General features: G+C 47.8%; 1 protein-coding gene and 1 long non-coding RNA gene across 2 annotated transcripts; both read right to left on the bottom strand.

Annotated features, from left to right (window-relative positions):
* Nucleotides 1-317: 317 nt before the first annotated feature.
* LOC108640736 lies at nt 318-1,230 on the bottom strand. The gene is made up of 2 exons (XR_001921435.1): nt 1,173-1,230; nt 318-593 (listed from the first exon to the last, which is right to left on the bottom strand). It is a non-coding gene; the product is annotated as an uncharacterized LOC108640736 (long non-coding RNA).
* Nucleotides 1,231-2,845: 1,615 nt separating this feature from the next.
* Nucleotides 2,846-18,961, bottom strand: C2CD2L (C2CD2 like). The gene is made up of 14 exons (XM_029962086.1): nt 18,948-18,961; nt 18,694-18,787; nt 18,183-18,302; nt 16,673-16,783; nt 15,716-15,829; nt 14,982-15,099; nt 14,693-14,816; nt 14,096-14,160; nt 13,387-13,514; nt 12,920-13,091; nt 11,488-11,589; nt 10,742-10,875; nt 9,976-10,258; nt 2,846-8,553 (listed from the first exon to the last, which is right to left on the bottom strand). Exons 1-14 carry the CDS (start codon nt 18,959-18,961, stop codon nt 8,333-8,335), a joined length of 1,800 nt encoding a protein of 599 aa, XP_029817946.1. The 3' UTR covers nt 2,846-8,332.
* Between the last annotated feature and the right edge of the window lie 2,153 nt (nt 18,962-21,114).

Genomic DNA, 21,114 nt, shown 5'->3' with positions numbered 1-21,114 from the left:
CTGTTCTGCCTCTTGCTCCCCTCTCATTTGGAACCAAATGGTGAGGAACAATGACCCAAACCTGAACCAAATTCACCCCAAAAACTGGCCCAAATCACCCCAAAAAATGATGCAAAACTGCCCCCAAAAACTGACCCCAAACTGACCCAAATCATCCCAAAAACTGACCCAAAACTGACCCGAATTCACCGCAAAAACTGACCCAAATCACCCCAAAAAATGACCCAAAACTGATCTAAATCATCCCAAAAAATGACCCAAAACTCTGCATTTATTTGGCATCATTTGCTCTCAAAAACAAAATCTCCAATTTAGTGGATTGCTAAAGCCATCATTTTAAAATCATCTCAGGAATCAAAAGGGACTGGAAAACACACAGAAATCATTCCTACACCCACCAAATCATTAGTAATTGGAACCCAATTCCCTCATCTCTCTCCTTGTTTTTCTTGGCTGGAAAACCTGATGATCCCCACTGGCTATTTTTAGGCTGCTTTTCTTCCACAGCTCCTTTCTCCCGGCTGAAACCTCCTGGCATATTCAGGGCTTAATTGGAGGGAAGCCCCTTTGATGTATTTCCTCTCGTGGCAATTCTGTGGGATGAAGAAGTAAAAAAGGCACGTCAAGAGCTTAAGGATCCTAAAACAACTAAGAAACTTAAAAAAAAAAAAAACACAGAGGAGGAAACAGGCCAATATCATGGCAAGTTGTGCCCTTCCTCCAGTGCTGATGAAATCACACACAGCACCAAGTAAGGCTCAAAGGGGGCTTGTCCCAGTCAAAGTGACTCACTACAAGATAAGCATGGGGAAAAATATGGCAAAAGCACAGACACCAGGACATTCTGGTGCCGGCGCGAGCCCGCGGCGCTTCGCTCTGGGCTCTGGGGTTCTTTTGGGCTGGTTTTGGGTGCGAGTTTTGGGGCACTGCGCACACCCTCCCCAGGTCACAGCCCCGCCCCAGCTCGCTGCACCCTACTGCACTCCCCGTACCCCTTGCTCAGCCCCGCGGGGATTTGTGCCTCCTCTGAAGGTGGCAAATGTCTGCAAAGCGACTCGGGAAGCCACTCCCAGTCTTTCTTTTCCAGCCTTTTCTGCCCAGCACCGCAGTGGTCGAAAAGGAAACCAGAAAAACAGGAAAAAAAAAAAAAGAACAAAACAAATAAATCGCACCATGCCAACTCCCAGCTCCTCCCGCTAAGCCCAGGCAGACCCCGTCAGCCGCCAGGCCCCGAGAGCTGCAGCCCCCGGGCCCCGCCGCGGCTTCCCCGCCCCCTCGGGCAGCAGCCTGGCCCGGACGGGTCGCAGGGATGGTGTGAAGGCCATCGTTCCGCTTCAGTGGAGCACCTGCGCGTGCGCGCCCTTCTTTGCAGTACCGCTTTCAGTCACCAGGTGTCACCCGCGAGTCACCGCGCACACGCACTACCCGAGTTCGCCGCCAGGCGGCAGCAGCGGTTCCCGCCCCAGCGGGGGGGGCAGCGAGAGGGGACCGGAAAAACCTCCCAACACACAGAGAGCCCTTTCTGTTGCCACCAGAGCGGTCACATTTTGTCACATTTTTGAGCCCTCTGTGGTTTAATTTAGATATACAAAAGTTATATTTGTATTTAGAATTTCTTATATTCTAGGATCCTGTATATAATACAATATATACAGGGCTTTATTTTGAAATCAATTTATATGTAAATTAATATTATTTTTCAATATATAGCAAAAGAGCAACAAGGCCGGTGAAGGGACTTAAACGCAAGTCCTACAAGGAGAGGTTGAGGGATCTGAGGTTGTTTAGCCTGGAAAAGAGGAGGCTCAGGGGAGAACTCATCACTCTCTACAACTCCTTGAAAGGAGGTTGTAGCCAGGTGGGGGTTGTCTCTTCTCCCAGGCACCTATCGGTAAGACAAGAGAGCATCGTCTTAAGCTCTGGCGGGGAGGTTTAGGTTAGATATAGGAAGAAATTCTTTACAGAGGGGGTAATCTGGCATTGAAATGGGCTGCCCAGGGAAGTGGTGGATTCTTCGCCCCTGGAGGTTTTTAAGATGAGACTGAATGTGGCACTTAGTGCCATGGTCTAGTAACTGCAGTAGTGTTGGATCAAGGGTTGGACTTGATGATCTCAGAGGTCTTTTCCAACTTTGCTGGTTCTATAATTCTACGAAAAAGAGAAATGTTACAGTTTTTAATACATTTAATACATTTAATACACATCCACCTCCCACAAATTTTCAGGCCTTTTGGTGTTGTAATCTCCCTCTTTTGGGAGGACCCCCCCACGACCCTCCTCATCCCCCACTCACCTGCTCCTCCACCGCATCCTCGCTCTCCCAGAGGCATTGGGATGCCTCTAATGACCTCATCACCCCCCCAGACTCCTCTACATCCCCCTTTTTACTCACCCCCAAAGGTGGAAGAGAGGGAGAGCGGGTACAAGATTGGGGTCACAAGACAGAGGGAGAAGAGGGGACAAGAAGAGGAGAGGAGAAAAGGGGTGGAAAAAAGAGGGGAGAGGGGAGAAGGTGTGGAGAGCACAAGGGAGGGAACGGGGAAGAGATAAGAGCAGAAGGGGAGAGAAACCAGGGAAAGGGCAGACAAAGGGCTGGAAAGGGGAAGGGGGGGAAAGAGGAGAGAAGAGGAAAGGGAGGGGGAGAATAGAGAGGGAGAGGGAAAAAAGGTGAGTCAAGAGATGAGAGCAGGGCATGCAAGGGGCAAAGGGGACTCGTGAGGGGGGACCCTTGCAGGGGTATATACAGTTTGCCATCATTTGAGTGGGAGAATTTAGAGGAGACAGGGACAGGTGGGAGGGCAACTCACAGCACTCTGCCAGGTATGAAGTCAGACTCAGGGACAGGTTTTGATTTCCATATGGTTTAATAAGTTAACAGATTCAGCCATTACACAGCAATAGACTTCTTCAAGATTTACAAAGGTGCAAGAACTTCATTTAGTCATAAGTAGTTTTATTCTCCTCTCTTTAATAGCTACACAGTTCCAATTCTTTTCCCCCAAACAATCTGGGGTTAAAATAATCCACCCAGAGAGAAGGCATCAAAGTACAAAAGAGAACACACAAGGAGGGGCACTAATTCAAATTCCGTGTGGGTATTTGGTCCAGTACCTTACAAGCAAGGAAAGGTGGTGTGGAGTAGTCATGCCTGTAAGAAGGAGCTGCAATATCACAAGTACACAAAGACCTTTGCCAGAAGTTTGAACACCAGCGGGATTGTTACTCTACCATGAGACTCACCATGACCTTGCAGTGGGGGAGGTCAGATGGAGAGAACAATGCAAAAGACCAAAACAACAGAAACAGCAGCCTCCCAACATTCAAGAGTCTCCCCAGCTACCCAGAAATTACCTCTCTGTAGGTTTAGCAAAAAATGAGCCAAGAGAAGCCGCTGCGGGAAGGAAATTGCACCGCCAGAGACAAAAAAACACATAACAAAAACATTTTTAAGATTAAACTTTGCCATGTGCCCAGTTCTAGTCTAGAAATAGCACATGCCCGTGTTGTTCTTTCATGGTTTGGAGAAGTTCTCATTAAGTTCCCCTCCACTGAACCGGTTTTCCACCCGAGTAGTCTTCCCTTGCTCTTCCCCACTTCAGCCAATCTACCTAAAAACCTGTCCTCAACTACATAAACAACACAAGGGTGTTCGCAGGAGCAGGAGTTGGACTCGCTCAGGTCTGTGCAAGAAATGGATACAAATGGCACAGAAGGCTTTCCCGACCCACCACTCGGTGCTGTCATCCCCAGCCCCTTTGCAGCATTCCCAGTACAGGTGTTTGCAGAGTGTGCTCTAATTATAACCATGTGCAAACACACAATCCCTTTGGCCTCAGTCAGACATCCATCGTGCCAAAGCCTACAGCGCCCTCAGAACACTGAGGTTGTGTAGTTCCCTTCATTTCTTCCTGTGCCTGACTCAAACACAGCCTTAGTGGGCCAACATCAAGGGCTTTTTTTTGATAAGGAGGCTCTTAAAAAGCCTTACCAAAGCATAGGGAGAGGGTGTATCCAGAGAGAAATACACTTACAAGCATACTTGCAGCTAGAGCAAATCTATTTTCTTCAGAGCAGTAAAACTACACAACATAAGTAAATTCTAGTAATTCTGTTCAGCCAAAATTAAAAAAAAAAAAAAAACAACCAAAAACAAAAACACAAACCCAAACCCTCAACAAAATGAAACCAAAACAAACAACAAAACCAAAACCAACCAAACAACAACCAACCAAACAACATACCCCTCACAAACAAAAAAAACCAAAATGGCTACTTTGGCTTCATTTACCAGTCACTGTTCGTGCTTGTGTATCTGACAGTGAAGCACAGCATTTGGAATGCAGGCCCCCATCAGCAGGTTGAACTCCTTCAGAACTCTCCATGCATTCATGCCACCGCTCTGCTCCTCTTCTTCCATCACATATTTAGTCAAGGACCTATTTCACAAGGTGCAAATATTGAGCCTACCCTGAGACAACAATCTGCCAACTGCAGATTATTCAAGCTTATAAAGTTCGACAGCAGCCTCGCCACTCCCTGGGGCTGCTCTGTGGTCCCAGCATTATGAAATGCCACAGACCCTGCAGCAGCACCAAGGTGAGGGCATGGGTATCTGGAAGAAGTTAAACAGGGAAATCAGATTTCAAATACCACTTCTTCTGTCCTAAAGCCAGAAGCACTGGTAGGAATTAAACACAAAAGAGGTTTCTTTAAGCAGCCATTCTATGGGGGAAAATTTCCAGGGACTCAGTCTTTACAGCTTCTGGAGGCCAAAACCCCGTGTGACCTTCCCTTTCCTTCTGAGAAGACTAGGATAGAGGAATTGTTTCTCACACCAATAACCACACCTGCCCCATGAGGCGGACTTGTTACTGCTCACACCTTTGGGAAGCTCACATAGTTGGGACTAACAAAATCAGCACCTACTGCTTGGGGGATCAAAACGTTTCTGCAAAGGAGAAAGGAAGCCATATACACATATGATGAGGAAGAATCAACGTGTTAATCAGAACTAAAAAACTTCCAATACACACAGATGAGCCCTTTCCCCCTCATTCCTTTGTAGCTCAAACAGCAGTTTAGCCAAACACCTTGAAAACCAATCTGCACTTACTAGGAGCATATAAAAGAATATAAAAGGTTACAATATATCAGTATGACTTTGATAAGAAACAAAATGGCAGAAAATACATCTCCACTAGGAAACACAAGCAGATGCAGGACTTAATGTTTGGGGATGTGCTCTGTCAGCACTTGAAAATACCCCTTTCTTTTGCAAGCTGTCTAACCAGATACAAATTTACAGTGCACTTTACTGCCTGTGATAAAAAAATTGCTAAAAATTCAAGGGAAGATGTGCCCCTACCATCATGCTTCCCATCTGCCATTCATTCTGCTGACCACAGTGCAGGAATCTTTGCCACACCAAAGCTCAAAATCAAAACCAGTACCTCCACTGTGAACAGGAGGCATAGCCTGGAGCCAATCAGGAACAAATACAGGAAAGCTCACAGACACATGGCAGGAATTCCCATTTAACACAGCTAGAAAGGTCCCCAAGGTCAGTGAGGAACTCAAGTTTCAGTTTTACTCCCTTTCCTATCACTTCTTCCTCTGAGTCAGACCAAAACATGCTGGTCAAGACTCTGGGTACATGTTTGTCAGACATAAATCTCACCTTTTCTGCCTCCAGTCCACAGCAACAACGCTGGCCAGTCCTCATAACCCTCCTAGTGTACATGAGCCCCAGATCCCTGATTCAGAAGCCCAATCATCCTCGGTGTTCACCTCCAGCTGCTCCTCACCACAACAGCTTGAGCTGCTCTTGAAGTTTAAAGAACAGACTTGTGGCAAGTCCTGTGATTAACCCACAACTGATGAGCTGCTGGCTCTTCTGCAAGTTCCCTTCCGCTCAAACCAGTGTTTCCACTGCAAGGCTTCCCAGTCATCCCACTAGAGAAGCACTGCTGTCTGGGTTCAGCCAGCACTCTCACCTGACATGGTACTAAAAAGAATAAATAAAAACCAAAAATCAAGCATCAAATACTTTCACAGCTACAACTCATAGAGGGGAAGGTGCAAGAGAGAATGCCAAACTGGAACCAAACCACAGGACTCTGGGAGAAAGGGCATGCTGGGGAAGGACAGCACCATGTGTGACACCACCAACCCAAGCAAAGGAAGGCCACGTCCAATTGGTGGCTGGATCCATACATGAGAGCCACAGATTGCCAGGTTCCACCAGCACCAGAGCATGAACTGGTCACTTGCTTTGAGGAAAATGATCTTCAGAGAGAAACAGAGACTTCTCCAACACCCATAGTGCACGGAACTGCAAACAAAGCCACAGTACCACGTGGACAAGGAAAGAAACAATGGATAGAAGACATGGCAGAGCTTGAGGATGACAAAGACTCCGGCACCAAACCAAATGAAGAGGTTCCTGGTCAGCCAGCTGGACCAATCTTATTTTTCACACATGCCCAATCACATGGGGAATCAGCAGGAAAAACAAGGAGTCCCTCCTCCTGCTGGTACACACTGGCACTTTCAATTCAAGCCCCAGGTGACTATGGCCTTCCCTACCTGCACAAACACCCAAGAGACACCCTGAGGCTCCCACCTGTAAATCCTTTCACAGTGCAATATCCAGAGACATTCCAGTCTTTGGAAATGGCACACGGCAGCAGTATGAGTAAGGATTTGTCCTTCCAAAGAACACAACACATTTTATGCACGCCATCAAGAGAACTACTTTTTCAGTTGGTAGCATCCTGCACTGGGCAGGGTGATAGCCATTACCTCAGGAGGTACTGAGACAGGGGAGCAAAGCTGGCAAATCCAGCCAGGCCTAGGCAACGGACCTTCCGTGAGTTGTTTCCTCCCCTCTGTTCCACTTCCTTAACCTTACAACCCACAGGAGAACAGGAGCTTCCACTCAAACTAGGCATGCTGGCAGGGGCATGGGTGTTTCTCCAAAGAGCATTGTTACGCTCTTCAAAGGGAGCCTCTGGGGACATTATATTCACAATGTGCACGGGTCAGGAGACCAGTCAACCATTCATCTAGAAGGGAGGTCTCCTCCCACGTAAGGAGTCAATTTTCCCCTGCATGCCCCTCCCTCTGCAAATACCACTGCAGAAATGCCCCCTCTGTTTGAAAGCAGTGGATTGGGTTTGCTAGAAGAAAGGAAATACCAAACGCAATCAAGAAAGATTCCTTCTATTACAGGAAACCCTTTCATCAGTGAAAACATGTAAAGTCTTGTCTCTTTCTACCACGTGCCCTCAGGCTCCCCATCAGACTGCCCTTTCACCACACTTCTTGCCATATTCCTTGCCATCCATTCCCAGCATGGTGCCAGTCCTTGGCACGAGAACCACGAGAGTGCACGAGGCCGGGCCCTCCACAGACCCAGAAGACAGGCTGGCACCCCTTTGGCAACGTCCCCAACCACCCTCAAGGGTAAGGGATCTGCTCATAGGACAGCTGGTGCGTACATGCAGCACGGCCCCTTCGCTGTTCAAGAACATGGCTGTGGAAGGAGGGCTGCATCACAGGGTGAATGCACAGGGTGGCAGAACTGACAGCACTGACCAGGCATTCTTGCAAGGGCCCAGGCTTCTACAAGAACTTGTGCAGTGGTTAAAACTTTCTTCTTCTTAGAGACTCCTTCCTTCACCAGCATAGCACAGAAAGCAGGGGTCCCTCAGTGCTGTCCGAACCAGGGACTGTTCCAAGGATGGTTCCCAGGTGGAGAACCACAGCTTGTTCTGCTGCCAGCTCACAGCCCAGGAATACATGGCCCCGAGCACACCTCAGGTTACAGCTTCTGCACCAAGGACAAGCAATAAGAGCGTTTAGATCATCAGTGACCGCATCATTCTCTCTCGTTAAAAGAGCTGAGCGAGGCTACATCCCACACTTCTCAGTCATGTAGCTCACCCAGCAGTTTCTTGATCTATAACACTGAAGGTTGCCACTTGAGAGACCTGCCTCCCATTTCCAAGAGGCAGCTCATGATGCCAGATGGCTACACAGGTGGAGTCACGTCTGCAGCTCCTGGGACCCCCAGGGGGATTAGCATGACACCTGGATTTTCTGGGAGAGCACAGTGGGGTACAACAATCAGAGAAGGCTAAGCCAAGGCAGACGAGCAGCCTAAGTCCCAGGTTTGCCACCTCCACTCCCCAGATGGTGTAAAGCATTGGGGTGTCTTCCCTCAGCCAAGGTTGGAAAGAACTGGACTGCAGGTCACAGATACCATGGAGCGGGAAGACAAGAGACTATAAAATGATCTCTGAGAAATCTTTCCAATAGGCTTCTCCCTCCTTCAGTTCTCACCAGCTGATGTGCTGTCACTACCTTTGGGTTTGGATTTAGACTTGAAGGAGAAGCGCTTGATGAGGCGATGAGAGAAGCTACCAGCTTTCTTCCTGGCGACAGAGTTGGCAGCGACATTAGACAAGTCATCGTGTGACTGGCTCAGGCCCGCTTCCTTCTGCTTGCTCCTTCTCCGGAAGATGAGCTTGGTACCACTCCGAAGAAAGCTAACTGCAGAGACAGAAAGGAAGAAGACAGAAACCATGAGAATGTCCTGCCCGGGCAAGTTTCAGGGACAGTAACACACCTGGTCATTCTCAGATTTGCAGCAAAGACCTCTCCACCTCAGGTGGCAGAAGTCACAGCAGTCTGCAAATCCCAGCTCCCAAATGCAAGGCAAAGTCTCTGTTCATGACAGACTGCAATGTCAACAAGCTGATTCACTAAGCATTCCAAACCATGTCCCCTCTGCATAAACTTCCTTTTACACAACATCCTTCCCTCACTGGAAGTATGAAGAATTGTAATAGAAAGCCAAGATTCATATGAATGGAAAATGGGCGAGAACACCTGAATGTGAAGACCCTGGGAAGAACACACAGGGGGAAAAGGTCTCAGACTAACCTGTCTCAAGGGCACACAGATTAACTGGTCATCAAGCCCCTGGAACAATTGCCCGTGGTTTCACATGCCCAATCTGGAGGCAAATAATGCCAATGGCTCCCTATGACTCACACAGGCACAAGAGGATGGAGACACCAATTGCCATCAGTCTCAAATGGATCAGAAAGGCATATTCAAAACCTGCATGCCATACAGCACTACAACAGTATTTCTTGCAAGAGGGGGTTTTCCCTCTCTTCCCCACCCACCAGGTCTCTCAAGAATCTGGGTCATGCACCTTTCTACCCACTGACACGAAAACAGGGGGTCTCCACAGTTCAAACCATACCTGGTTGTAACAGGGTTCAACCCCCCAAAACTTGTCCTACTCTCATATTCTGAGCAATCAAGATTGATTTGCATTTGTCTACGTAAGTCGGTAGCTAACTGAAAATGTTGTGGCTACGAGCAGACAAATCCAAGGTGTGCCATCCACCCAACTGCCACAAGCAAGTAAAGTCCAGAACAGCAGCTAGGCTGGGGCAGGCCTGCTCCATCATTTAAAAGCAGAGAATTTGTGTGGACATCCTACAGGTCAGAGGCAGTAGCTGCTTCAATACTAGCAGAGAAAGAAGGAGGGCATAAAGGCCCGTACAATCCACATTGTTGGGCAGCCTCCATTTCCACACCAGAGGTGGCCAAATTCAGAGGAGGAATCATTATTTACAGACATGCACCTGATCTGTAGATGTAGAGGCCACAGAAAGAAAACGGTTCTCTGACGTACACAAGCTGCACAGGGTTCCCATTTAAGAGAGCACAGAAATTGAAAAGGCTACTGGAATTGTATACCTACAAATAGAGGGATTTGGAACCGCTCCAGTGGAAAGCACAGGAGAGAGACAGGCTCTTCCAGGCTCCAGTAAAAAGCTGCTCTTCGTCATGCCAAAAGCTGGCTGCAGACCCCATTCTCGGGTGGGGAACTCGGATGTCACTTTGTTCTTACGTACAACAGGTCAATGTTAGCTACCATCTAACAGTTCATCTTACCTTTGTGATCTTTCAAGCTCCTGGTCTCAAGGGCTCCCGTGGAGCCAGTTTCAGACTCAACATCTTCCACTGATGGTCTTTCAGAGATGTCTGAACGTGTTGTCTCATCCAGCTCCTGACTGGCCCGTTGTCTGAGCAGTGACGCTTCCAGCGGCTGTGACGATTCGGTAGAATCGTGCATCTGGTCAGCTGTGCTCTCTGCTGCAGAGTCCCCAAACGCTGTGGGCTCCAGGGATGCAGCATAACCCAGAGAAAGTGCCATTTCATCTTGAGCAATAGGTACCTGAAGGGCGGGCAGACAGACATGGAGACAGGACCAAAAGAATTGCAACCATCTCCCTTCTTCCATCTACACCTACATATGGATGCTCCAGTTCTGATCATCAGACAGCACTGATGCACAATCATCATTTTTTTGCTGAAACATACCGCAACATTGCCAATTACAGAGCATTCAGCAGCACCTCCCTCACTCCCACAGTCAAGTTCAAGGAGAACTCCTTATATTCTCCATGAGGGCCAAAACCAGCTATGGCAGCAGGCTCCCTTTCTGCAGATGCCCTTAGTGAACTCCCACTGGCAGCTGCCCTGTAGCCTGGCAAGGTACCTTTTAATGCTCACTGGGAAGCAGCAAAAGGCTTCTGCTGAGCCAGTCATCTGTGTTGGAACCTTCCCAAACTGGTCCCTACAGGACAGGGTAGTTTCACGCACGCATTCCTAGAAACAACTTCCCAGACTGGAAATGCAACTCTGATCTACCAGAGACCTTGGAAACTCCTGAGATGATCAGTGTGCTACGTTTTGTTGGTGTCTTCTTGGTGGTCTTGTTATTTGTCTCAGTTAGCTGCCTGATCGCCGTCTCAGCCACTGGATCCAAACCATTGGGCATATGGCCATCCCCTGAACACAAGAAAAATACCAGTGCTTGGAATAGCAAACCTTCAGCACAGGGAAAAGGTCGCTTGCTGACTGCGATACTTGTAATAGGCAACTCACATGTACACGAAGGTAGAGAACAGAATTTATTACAGACCTGTCCAAATTACCCAAAGGAAAGAAGCTCTGCATAGCTAGCTCTTGGCTTTTTTAAGCATTTCCCAGCAGGCATATCATTAAAATATCCCTCCCACTCAATAAAAGCTTCCAAGGATTCCCAAGAGTTTGGGCAGCCCTGGCTGCAAATTGTCCAAATTGTTGCAGTGCTCTGTTTCAGAGACAATCAGAGCCCAGAGTGCAGGGTGACCAAAGTTTTTTGGGTCCAGATAGCCTGGAAAGTTCTTGTCAAGCAAGGAAACACTCAGACTCACTGACTGGATAGCCAAAGCAGAATGTCTTATACCTGCCTCCACCTCACCACCGGTCCTCCGGCCCTGCCTTCACTCAGGCACCCGGACATCCTCCGCCGTAGTAAATGTAAACAAGCTCAGTGAACCACACTCAGACTACCACTTTCCAAGAAACGTGAAAGAAAACAGTTACTCCACTAAGAGCCTCGAATTTCCAAGCACTTACGGCTACTGCTGGGCAAGGGGCCATGAGGACAGCCAGTCTCCAAAAGCACTGTTGTCTTCTTTTCAGTCACTTCCACCTTAGAAGGCGACCTCGATGGTGAATCTTCATGGTAAAAGAGACACAGATACCAGTAAGTGCAGATGAAGCTTAGGCAACTATACTGTTGTATTGCGGTCCCTACACACAACCCCAAAAAGCCTCCATCGAGTGTGCGGAGATCCTGCAAGGCTGGCTCTGTAAGGCTTTGCGGCAACGAAGCAGTAAGAAGCCTATTGAGAAAACCATAGAATCATGGAATGGTTTGGGTTGGAAGGGACCTTAAGGATCATCTCATTCCAACCCCCCTTCCACTAGACCAGGCTGCTGAGAGTCCCATCCAGCCTGGCCTTGAGCACTCCCAGGGATGGGGCAGCTACAGCTTCTCTGGGCAACCTGTGCCAGTGTCTCACCACCCTCACAGGGAAGGATTTCTTCCTAATAGCTAATATAAATCTACCCTCCTTCAGCTTTAATCCATCCCTCCTTGTCTTATCACTGTAAAAAGTCCCTCTTCAGCCCCCTTTAGGTACTGGAAGGCTGCTTGCTATAATGTCTCCCCAGAGCCTTCTCTTCTCCAGGTTGAACAGCCCCAACCTCTCAGCCTGTCTTCATAGGGGAGCTGTTCCAGGCCTGTGACCAACTTAGTGGCCCTCCTCTGGACTCACTCCATCAAGTCCACATCTTTCATGTGGTAGGGGGCCCAGAGCTGGACATAATACTCCAGGTGGAGTCTTACAAGAGCAGAGTAGAAGGGGAAAATCACCTCCCTTGACCTGCTGGCCATGCTTCTTTTGATGCAGCCCAGGATACGGTTGGCTTTCTGGGCCACAATCCTGTGAAGCAGCTGCTTCATTTGTGCCATTTCCCAACCACATCTCATGGAATATCCAGCACCACATGCATCAGGATGCCAGACTGCAAGCAGCAACTACCCCTAGTAAGGTCGGTCAAGACCCTTTCAGCTCCACATTCACTACATACAGCATAACTTCTTTAGCAGTGAAGGAAACAGAGGAAGAGTGGCTAAACACTTAGCCCAACATCACACAGAGGTTATGTGACAGCATATGCATTAGACCTCCCACCACCAAAGGATGTGAGAGAGGCTCATCCCTCCCTCACCTCCCCGCAAACACAGGGTTGCATCAATTCCCTCCCCTAGGGCTATACTCAAGTTTCCAGCCAGCCACAAGACACTCAGGGAACAGCAAGGATGCCCATGTTCTGACCCACAAGCCAAAAGCAATGTGTAAGGAGTCAACCTGCAATAACCATATGTGATGGCAAAACAGTTTTGCTACTACTTGCATGAGCTGCCTCGGGAGTATCGTGGCTAAGACTGTGCTGCCATAGCAGCCACCTGCACAATATACCTGCTGCAGGGCAGCCTCACCCAGTTTGCAGTCTGCCTTGGGCCGGGACTGAATCGTGGTGACAGTAGTCACGATGGTGCCATCGGGCATGATGGTCCGGTCCATCTCCACCTTCTTAGTGGGGGTGATGCTGGTTCTCAGAGATGTGGTGTGCTGAGCATTCAAAGATGCAGGAGACTCCTGGAATAGCAGCTATAAAGAGTAAAGCACTGCTCAGAGAGGGTCTGTTCCTCCCGGATGGAAAGGCAGGCATATTTGGGCAGCAAAAGCTAGGGCTCTGGGTACTGAGGAGCCATCCCCACTACAGTGTCAATTCAAGAGGGAAGCTCAGGAACCGAGGCTCAGGCAACACCCCTCCTTGACATAAGGGTTTCCCAGCCCCCAACTCGAGCTCAGCCCCAATCATGCTTGTCTCCAGCTAGAGGCTAACATCATGAACACTTTCAGAGCATACATTAGTGCAGAGCTTGTGGAGTTGTGAGCTCACCTCCAATGTAATGGTAGCTTCAGCTGTCAGTGACTGCCCAGGTCCTGGGGCCAGTGAGCAGACGTGTCTTCCAGATGGTTGTTTGCCCAAAGAATCAATCCAAAGTGTGGCATGTGCCAGCAGCACATCTGCAAGAAGGAACAGGAAAATGAAACACACCAAATGACCTTAGCACCTCAGATATCTCCCAGCCATTTCCCTGCTCTTGGAAAGCAGCCCCACGGGCCAACAAAGCAGATCCCCACAATATTGCCAGCTCCCAGGTTCAAGAGGGAGAAAGGGCAGGCAGCACTCCTCCGCTCCTCTTTAACAATCCAGAAATCAACCCCCTTAAAAAGGTGGCCATTGTGTGGCCTCCATCAAAAATAGGTGCTACAGTTAGTCCCTGACTGAGTACAAATGAACAGAGTTAAAAGCCTTCTGCGAAGTTCTTCCAATACATGGGGCATGCCTCTACTGCTTCAGAGCAGAGATGGGCAGGCCACAGAGGAATCTCCGAGTTCAAGTCAGACTCAGACCATTTTGGTAAGAAAAACTGAGTTACTTCATGCAGACAGAGGCTCACATAAAGCTGGATATGAAAAATCCTTTGCAGAGTTCATCACGCATCATATCGACACAGAACTACCACAAGCTTAAAGCACAGTAAGTTCCTTAGGCATTTTTGTCTCCCTATCTTACAACCCGTCTTACGGTTGCCCATACTCACTTCCCATTCTGTCGCTATTCCCCAGCACCCGTAGCTTCAGCTCTTTGCTTTTAGGCCCCAACTCCCTGTTGAAACAGAAAAAGATGGGCTGCTGTTAGGTACTGTTTGCAAAGTGGCCACAGAGCAAACAACTCCATTCTGTATCTTCTCTCCCTCAAATCTCACACACTTTGTCACCTTCTCCAAAGCTCCAGTATGCGTGCACTGCTTTGGAGGACATGTCTAGGGTAGAAATTACACAGAATAGAACTCTGGTTTGTGTCCCCTGCAGGGCTGTGTAGGCTGCCAGAGGAAGTTGAGAGGGCAATCTGTCTGGAATGCTGAAAGATACATTACAGCCCTCCTGTGCCTGCCGCTCCCACAATCAGCACTTCATCCCACCCAGTTAAAACACAGAGTGGCCAGAGTAGTGGGAAATATGCACATGCAGGTTGGGGTCACTTGCTGGAAGCACCAGCACCAGCACCAGCACAGGAGCAGCACAAACAGACACTGCCTTGTGGTGCCAGCCTCCACCTCTGCACCAACCACAACTGTTACTGCAGTGTGGGAATGACACCCAGAGTGTGCCAGTTCAGAAGAAGGGCAGACACTTACAGAAAGAGCTCCTCATTCCACTCCATCTCTCCTGCAGCACTGGCACTGCCAGCTGTCATCGGCCTTGTCCACTTCTGCTGCGGGGGGCTGTCTAGCTCTGCTACACAGCATATCTCCCCAACTCCTGCAACAGAGGGACAGAGGGCATGCGTGCACTCATCAGCATGAGGCAATGGTTCAGCAGACACACGCCCCTCTTTTCCATTCAAACCCACCCAAAACATCCACTCACTCCAATCTCACCACCTGCGCACCTGCCCCTGTGGATCAGCAATGTTTTCACGCTTACCTCCCTTCCCCTGGCAGCCCAAGTTCAGCACTCGAAGATTCCGGAGCAACAGCTTAGAACCCAGAGGGGCTGCTGCTACTCCGGACGGGGACTCTCGAATCAACTTATTGCTGGGTACCTGAGGAATGACGAGAGCGAGACCGATGCCTTTATCGTTCACTCGCCAGCAGACAGCAGCAAGACGCATGACGTTGGTCCTCATATCTACTAAGTAGCTCCTCACACCAACACGGGAACACCCACAGAGCCATCCAGAAATGCTGCAGCTATCAAGCTCCAGTGGGCCCTCGTGTTATGTCAGATGGGAAGTTTAAGGCAGACAGAAAAGGAGACAGGCAAGAACAAGCTTGCTGGCTGCCAGACGGTCAACTGACAATGACAAACCATGGACCATTCCATGTCTGCAAAGGCTGCCCTGGACAGAGCCTTGGTGTTCAGGGCAAGGGAGACTGCCAAAACCGAGACGTGTCTCAGGCAGTCTGGCTCCAAAACAACACAACTGACAATCATCACTCAGGAAACAAGGCACAAACAGAGTTGCCCTTCGAAGCAGTTTCTAATTATCCCTACGTCCCAAGTTGCAGAACCCCAACTCCTATGACAGTGCAGGTCAGGATTCAGCTGTCACCCAGAAGTGAGACTCAACCCTTGGATTCCTGCCTGAGCCTCAGCCCTCAGAAGTGTCCTGGGGCCTGAGTTGGAGGCACAAGGATGACAGGAGGAGAGTGCCTTACCGCACTGGCTCCAGTGGTGCAAGCCATCAGGTTCACTGTCATGGCTGGCTGCGTGCTGACAATGGTATCCTCGATCAGATCCCTTATCGTGGACAGATCCGCTCTCCCTTCATCCTTCTCTCCACAAATCAAGAGGAAATGCAGTAAAGTCATAAAAAAACAACACATTTTCTCCTTTTACAACTACAGTTGCCTCCCAAGCCTCTAAGGTATAACACAGTCTTTCTCCCAGTAATAACCTCCCAGATACTCTTTCTGTATTCCATACTCACTCTCCCCAGTGAGTTTCCATGTAGCAGCCGCACACAAGCGGAAGCTTTCTAAATGAGACAAACTAGGCCTCTACATCTGTAGTCTACCCATTGTAAATTTTTGCAATACAGCTTTTATAGTTTGTCACATCCTCACTACCTCACAAGATGGTACTACGGCACTATTGGGAAAACTGACACATTCCTACATCTACTCGGGATAAAGCAACAAAGATGTCAATAAAACAAACAAATCAACCAACCTATTTGAATCACAGAAGCGCAAGCACACCCACATTCAGCCCTTTAAACCTCTAACACCCGTGGGTTCCCCACATTAATCTCTCAAGAAAACCCCAAACAAACACAACAACAAGCAAATACCACCTCACACACTCCTCACATACAAAAAACATGCCAACCCAGCTCATCTTGCAGCTCTACATCTGACAACAGCGGGAGGAACCTACACAGACAGAAAGCCTTCAACAGTTATTGGTACCGCTTCAGGTCCAATGAAGATGCGTTGTTTTGACACAGCTGAGCTAGTATCGATTCCAGGGTGAAAGAATCCTCTCCCTAAAGGGCCACAGCAGCAAGTTGCCAACCTTCCCCCTCCACAGCAGCCTTTCTCCCAGCTCAACACTGTTTCTACTGCTCCCTCCCTTCCTGCATCAAGGTCAGCCTCCCATCATGCGCCACTCACCTCAGGAAGCTGAAGTCTTGGAAGAACCAAAAGGTCCAAGTCTGGTCTGTTCTTGAATGTCCATGACACCAGGAGACCTTCATTCTCTATCTCCTCCAAATGGATCTCCACCTGGCTCAGAACAAATACCCATAGTCAGGAACAGTTTCTGTTTACATTACGTGCTTTTTGCCCCACTTCAAATTCAGTGATTGAAAGGCAATCGCACCAATGCAACAGTAAGAGACAGAACATAAGAACAAAAGTGCTTCCAGGTCTATAGGATAAAGCAGTTGCAGAAGCCTCATCGCTCCATAGCAAGATCTGGCTTCCTCACTACTGGTAAGTAACCAGTAAGAGGTGCATAGAATAAGAAAGGTACAATTTTTGGGAATACAGTACTTGAAGTATTCCAACAGTCAGGTATATGATAATCTAACCAGCATTTCCTAAAGCAGCAGCAAGACCTCAATTAGAGTACCACATGCAATTCTGTACAAGAATAATCAACCCAACACTTCAGCAGGTGCAGACAAGGAATCCTAGAAAATGCTAGTGAGTAGGGGAGCAATTGGATGAGATCTGAGACAGGGGACTTTCAAAGATGAAAAGCAACTTCAGTTGCTGCACACAACTAGACTGGCAGCAGGCACACTAAATACTGAGGAGAGAGGAGCTATTTAAATGACCGCAGAACAGAGGCTCAAAATAAAACTGGGATGACCTGGGATGTACATTCAAAATTATAATAAGGCTTCTGAGAGTAAAGGGGTTCCAGAACAACTTTCCAACTGCAATACCTGCAATAGCACGGGACTGGCTTCTGCCACCACCGAGTTACTTCTAATTTTGCCGTGACTTTTTTTTTAATTTTTTTTTAATTTTTTTTATTTATTTATTTATTTTGCTATAGTGCAAATGAATGCACAGCCTCCACACAAGATACCATCCCCAGCGTCACATTCTTCATCATGATGGGAACAAAATCACATTCCAGAGAATCAAATCCAGCCAGAAAGTGACTGTGGAGTTACCACCCACTGTAATTTCACAAAGCTTCTGTTCTGGAAGAAGCATCTCCAATATTCAACACACAGAAAAAGCTGTATCGTGCTCTTGTGAAGGTAATAGGGGAAACACTGACAACTAAGCTACTCCCCACAACAGATTTCTTTTTCACACCAACTACCAGGACAACACCATATTTGTACATATGCACAGGATGTACCTTTACCTATCCATTATGCCCTGAGAGGAACTGAATTCTCTGGAAAATGCTGCCATGCCTCAAAACTCTCTGGATTTTCTTACAGTTATGTTTCATAGCCAAAATCTGCAGAGCAAGACTCAGAAAACAGGACTGGGCATGCTAAAGGGGAATATTTGCCACTTCACCAAATGTTAGTGACAGCACGCTGCTTCTTCCAGCACAATGATGTCTTTATTTGCGCTAAATCTGGTCCTCCTTCCTCGACCAGTGTGGGGCTGGATGAAAGAATAAGGTCAATGTCTAACTTCTTACAATTTTTACCTGAGCCTGCATTACAGCCAAAGTGACATAATAGGTGTCCACAGAAACAGCAACTGGGGACTGCTGAGTAACAGAGACGGGGAATTTCACAGCTTCAGCTGACAGATGGCAGCACAGCACCTAGGGAGAAGAGATGAGTTTCTATCCCAACAAGAGGCAGTTGTGTTACTCTCCCCATGTTCTACAATGTGAACCTGCCACTTCGGACTCTGTACGTGAGGCAGTAAGGACAAATTGGTGACAGTAGCTCTCTTCTCTCCACTGTAGGAGAAGATGTTTGGGCTCAGCATTCATACACCCCATCTCCACCAACACATCTCCCCTCACGGAGCTCTCCAAGAGCTCAATGAGGTACAGCCCCAGAGCCTCTGAACAGGAGACAGGCCTCCAAACTCTACAACAGACCTTGCCCAAAACTTCCTCGGTCCCACCATCCCTGTCACAAAGGTCTCAGCAATCTCCATAGAACACATCATCGGTCAATGTACAATTCAGAACAGCAAAGACTTACCATACCGTGGTCTGACTGGCCCTTGCACGTCACACAATTTATATTTGCGGCTGGTGGTAACTGAGGACCCTCTTCAAATGTGATCTGCACTGAACTCTATGAAGAGAAAACTCGGTTAGTTCCCAGTAGTCAGAGTAGCCCAGACAGTTTCAAAGAGGATGAATGATTCTGATGTGGGAACCCAGAGATGCTCCAGTCTGTTTTCACAAATCCAGCCAGCACACAAAACCATCCCACACTGCAATTCTACCTACCTTGGCTTGTCCATAGAGCGAAAAGAAACAAGGTCTCCATTTAAGGCTCAAACTCACTAACACTATGTTAATTTCAGACAGACAAGCCCAAATGAGAATGGAAAAATTGTTCCGGATAGTAGGTCAAGTGTGTTAACCTTTCTCCATTGCAGAAGCTTTGCTGTTTCTTCTCTCTCTTCCCCTCTGTGCTAATCCTGCTTCAAAGAAAGAAAAATACCAAACCACCACCACCAAAACAAAAAATCCCCAAACTAAATAAACAATTAACAACAACGAAATCCACACCCTCAGCATATGGTACATCAGCTCCTCCGCTCAATTTGTTCCTTTTTTCAACCCTCTCCTAGTTTATTAGATTACAATCTCCACTGTGAAGACATCCCTCTTCTTCATCTGAGGATTTCCCTCTATCTCCATATTATAGGACCGGTTCTGTACGAAGAATCCCTCTCGAGAAACACAAGACCAAGATAAAGAGCTGAGAGCATCTCTGAACAAAACCTAGCCCTCAGAGATTCCCTCTGCTCACAAGGGACAAAAAGAGAGAGAGAACAGGCAATCTGGGCACTAGGACATGACCATTTGCTGAGTTGATTGCATTTTAGGGCCAGGATGATCGAGAGGGATGACAGAGATGCAGGAAGCCAATTCTTATTCTCAAGTAAACGAGACTGTGCGCTGCCAAGTCCGTGCAACAGACAGACCCATGTGAGGGGTGGAACAGGCTCTCTGACACTAATCTGACCAGCATACACACTAAAACCTGAAGAGCTACTTGCCCATCAAAAACTAGACTAGATGCATGCTCTCCTCCTAACACAGACACGAGGCAGCTCTCCCAGAGACCAAACTTCAAAACTGACTGAATGGACAAACAATATCCGATCGCTCTCTGCTGTTTCATAATATTAATGCTTGCTGTTTCTTTTTCTCACAAGTCTCCTCCACCAGAGCCTCGTGTTCACCCATGTGAATCAGTCCAAAATATCAGACCAGCCTTTTCTCTCTGCGACCAGAACCTCTGCCCAATGACTCAAGTATATAATGGCCCACAGCAAGCTATTGCCCTGTTCTTCCCAATGTCACTGTCTCACCAAACTGGGAGGCACCAGTCAACTTCGAAAGGTCTCGTTACTCAGCCAGCTCGGAACGAACCATGTGCACAAGGTAGTGTGAATCTATATATCCCCCAAGGCATGGAGAAAACACAGAGGAAAAAATTGCTTTATCCCATTTCATGAGGACCGTGGAGCTGAATGCTGGAATTCTGCAGCTCAGAAGCAGAGCACTGGGATACCTGAGGAGCAGAAGAGTCTAAGATGGAGTACTTTTCCCAGTTAAACAGATATAAACAGCTCCAGGTAAGTCACAATCTTATCCAGAATCCCACATAACAAAAAGCCCTCTGGGATAGCTTTTAGACCCAGTAACAGTGGCAATGCTGCTTTCTGAGTAAATATGCTCCAGATGAGGAGTGGCTGCAGCAGAAACTGATGCATGGCCCTCTATGCCATTTCAGCCATCAACTAATCTTCACTTTACATGAATCCTAAATTCTGGAACTTATAAATTCAGATAATTTTTGTGAGAATCTGAGTAAATCACCATGTGACAGAAAAGCACAGTTTATCAGATATGGACAACTGCTGACACTTCGATCATGGCATTGTGTTGAGGGACATGGAAGTAGAGGGTGCGTTTCCTGGGGGGGGGGGGAGGAAGAGGCACTTCACACTGAATCTAGCCTAGAATTTGTCACCTTGTCAAAAGGGGTGACAATTTTTCTGCCTTGCCAGAAAAAAAGTTTGCATCCTTATTCAAGGCTTTGACTGCTTTTTCTTCAAACATGTTAGGCTCATGCTAACCTTTTTTACCTGTTGATTTTCCTATATGACTTCATAGAAATGCCCCCCTTCCCGTTCACACGACAGAAAAAAAAAGGAGACTACGACAGACTTTGGAGAGCTTTGGACCACAGCTTTTTGTGGGCATTAAGCCCCTGCCTTGCTTAAGCAGTTATTTGCTATAAGCAATTATTTCCATGCGAAAATCAGCTAGGCATATTCTTCTTCATGAACGCCAAAACTACGCATCAGTATAAAAGCAATACTGGGAAATTAAAGGAAATAAATACCAGAAAAAATTTTAAGAAATTGCTGTGGAAACC

This window comes from Manacus vitellinus, unplaced genomic scaffold (assembly GCF_001715985.3).
Source record: "Manacus vitellinus isolate BGI_N305 unplaced genomic scaffold, ASM171598v3 scaffold_41_pilon, whole genome shotgun sequence".
Lineage (NCBI taxonomy): Eukaryota > Metazoa > Chordata > Aves > Passeriformes > Pipridae > Manacus > Manacus vitellinus.
Note: the sequence above shows the minus strand (reverse complement) of the source record. Positions and strands in the feature narration are given on the sequence as shown.

Excerpts from the sequence above, each read along its gene's own strand:
- C2CD2L (XM_029962086.1), bottom strand. Across the intron at positions 18,303-18,693 it reads GCCAGTCAGACCACGGTATG|GTGCTGTGCTGCCATCTGTC; the intron begins GTAAGTCTTTGC and ends TCTTCTCCCTAG. Across the intron at positions 14,817-14,981 it reads GGGCTGCCAGGGGAAGGGAG|GAGTTGGGGAGATATGCTGT; the intron begins GTAAGCGTGAAA and ends CCTCTGTTGCAG.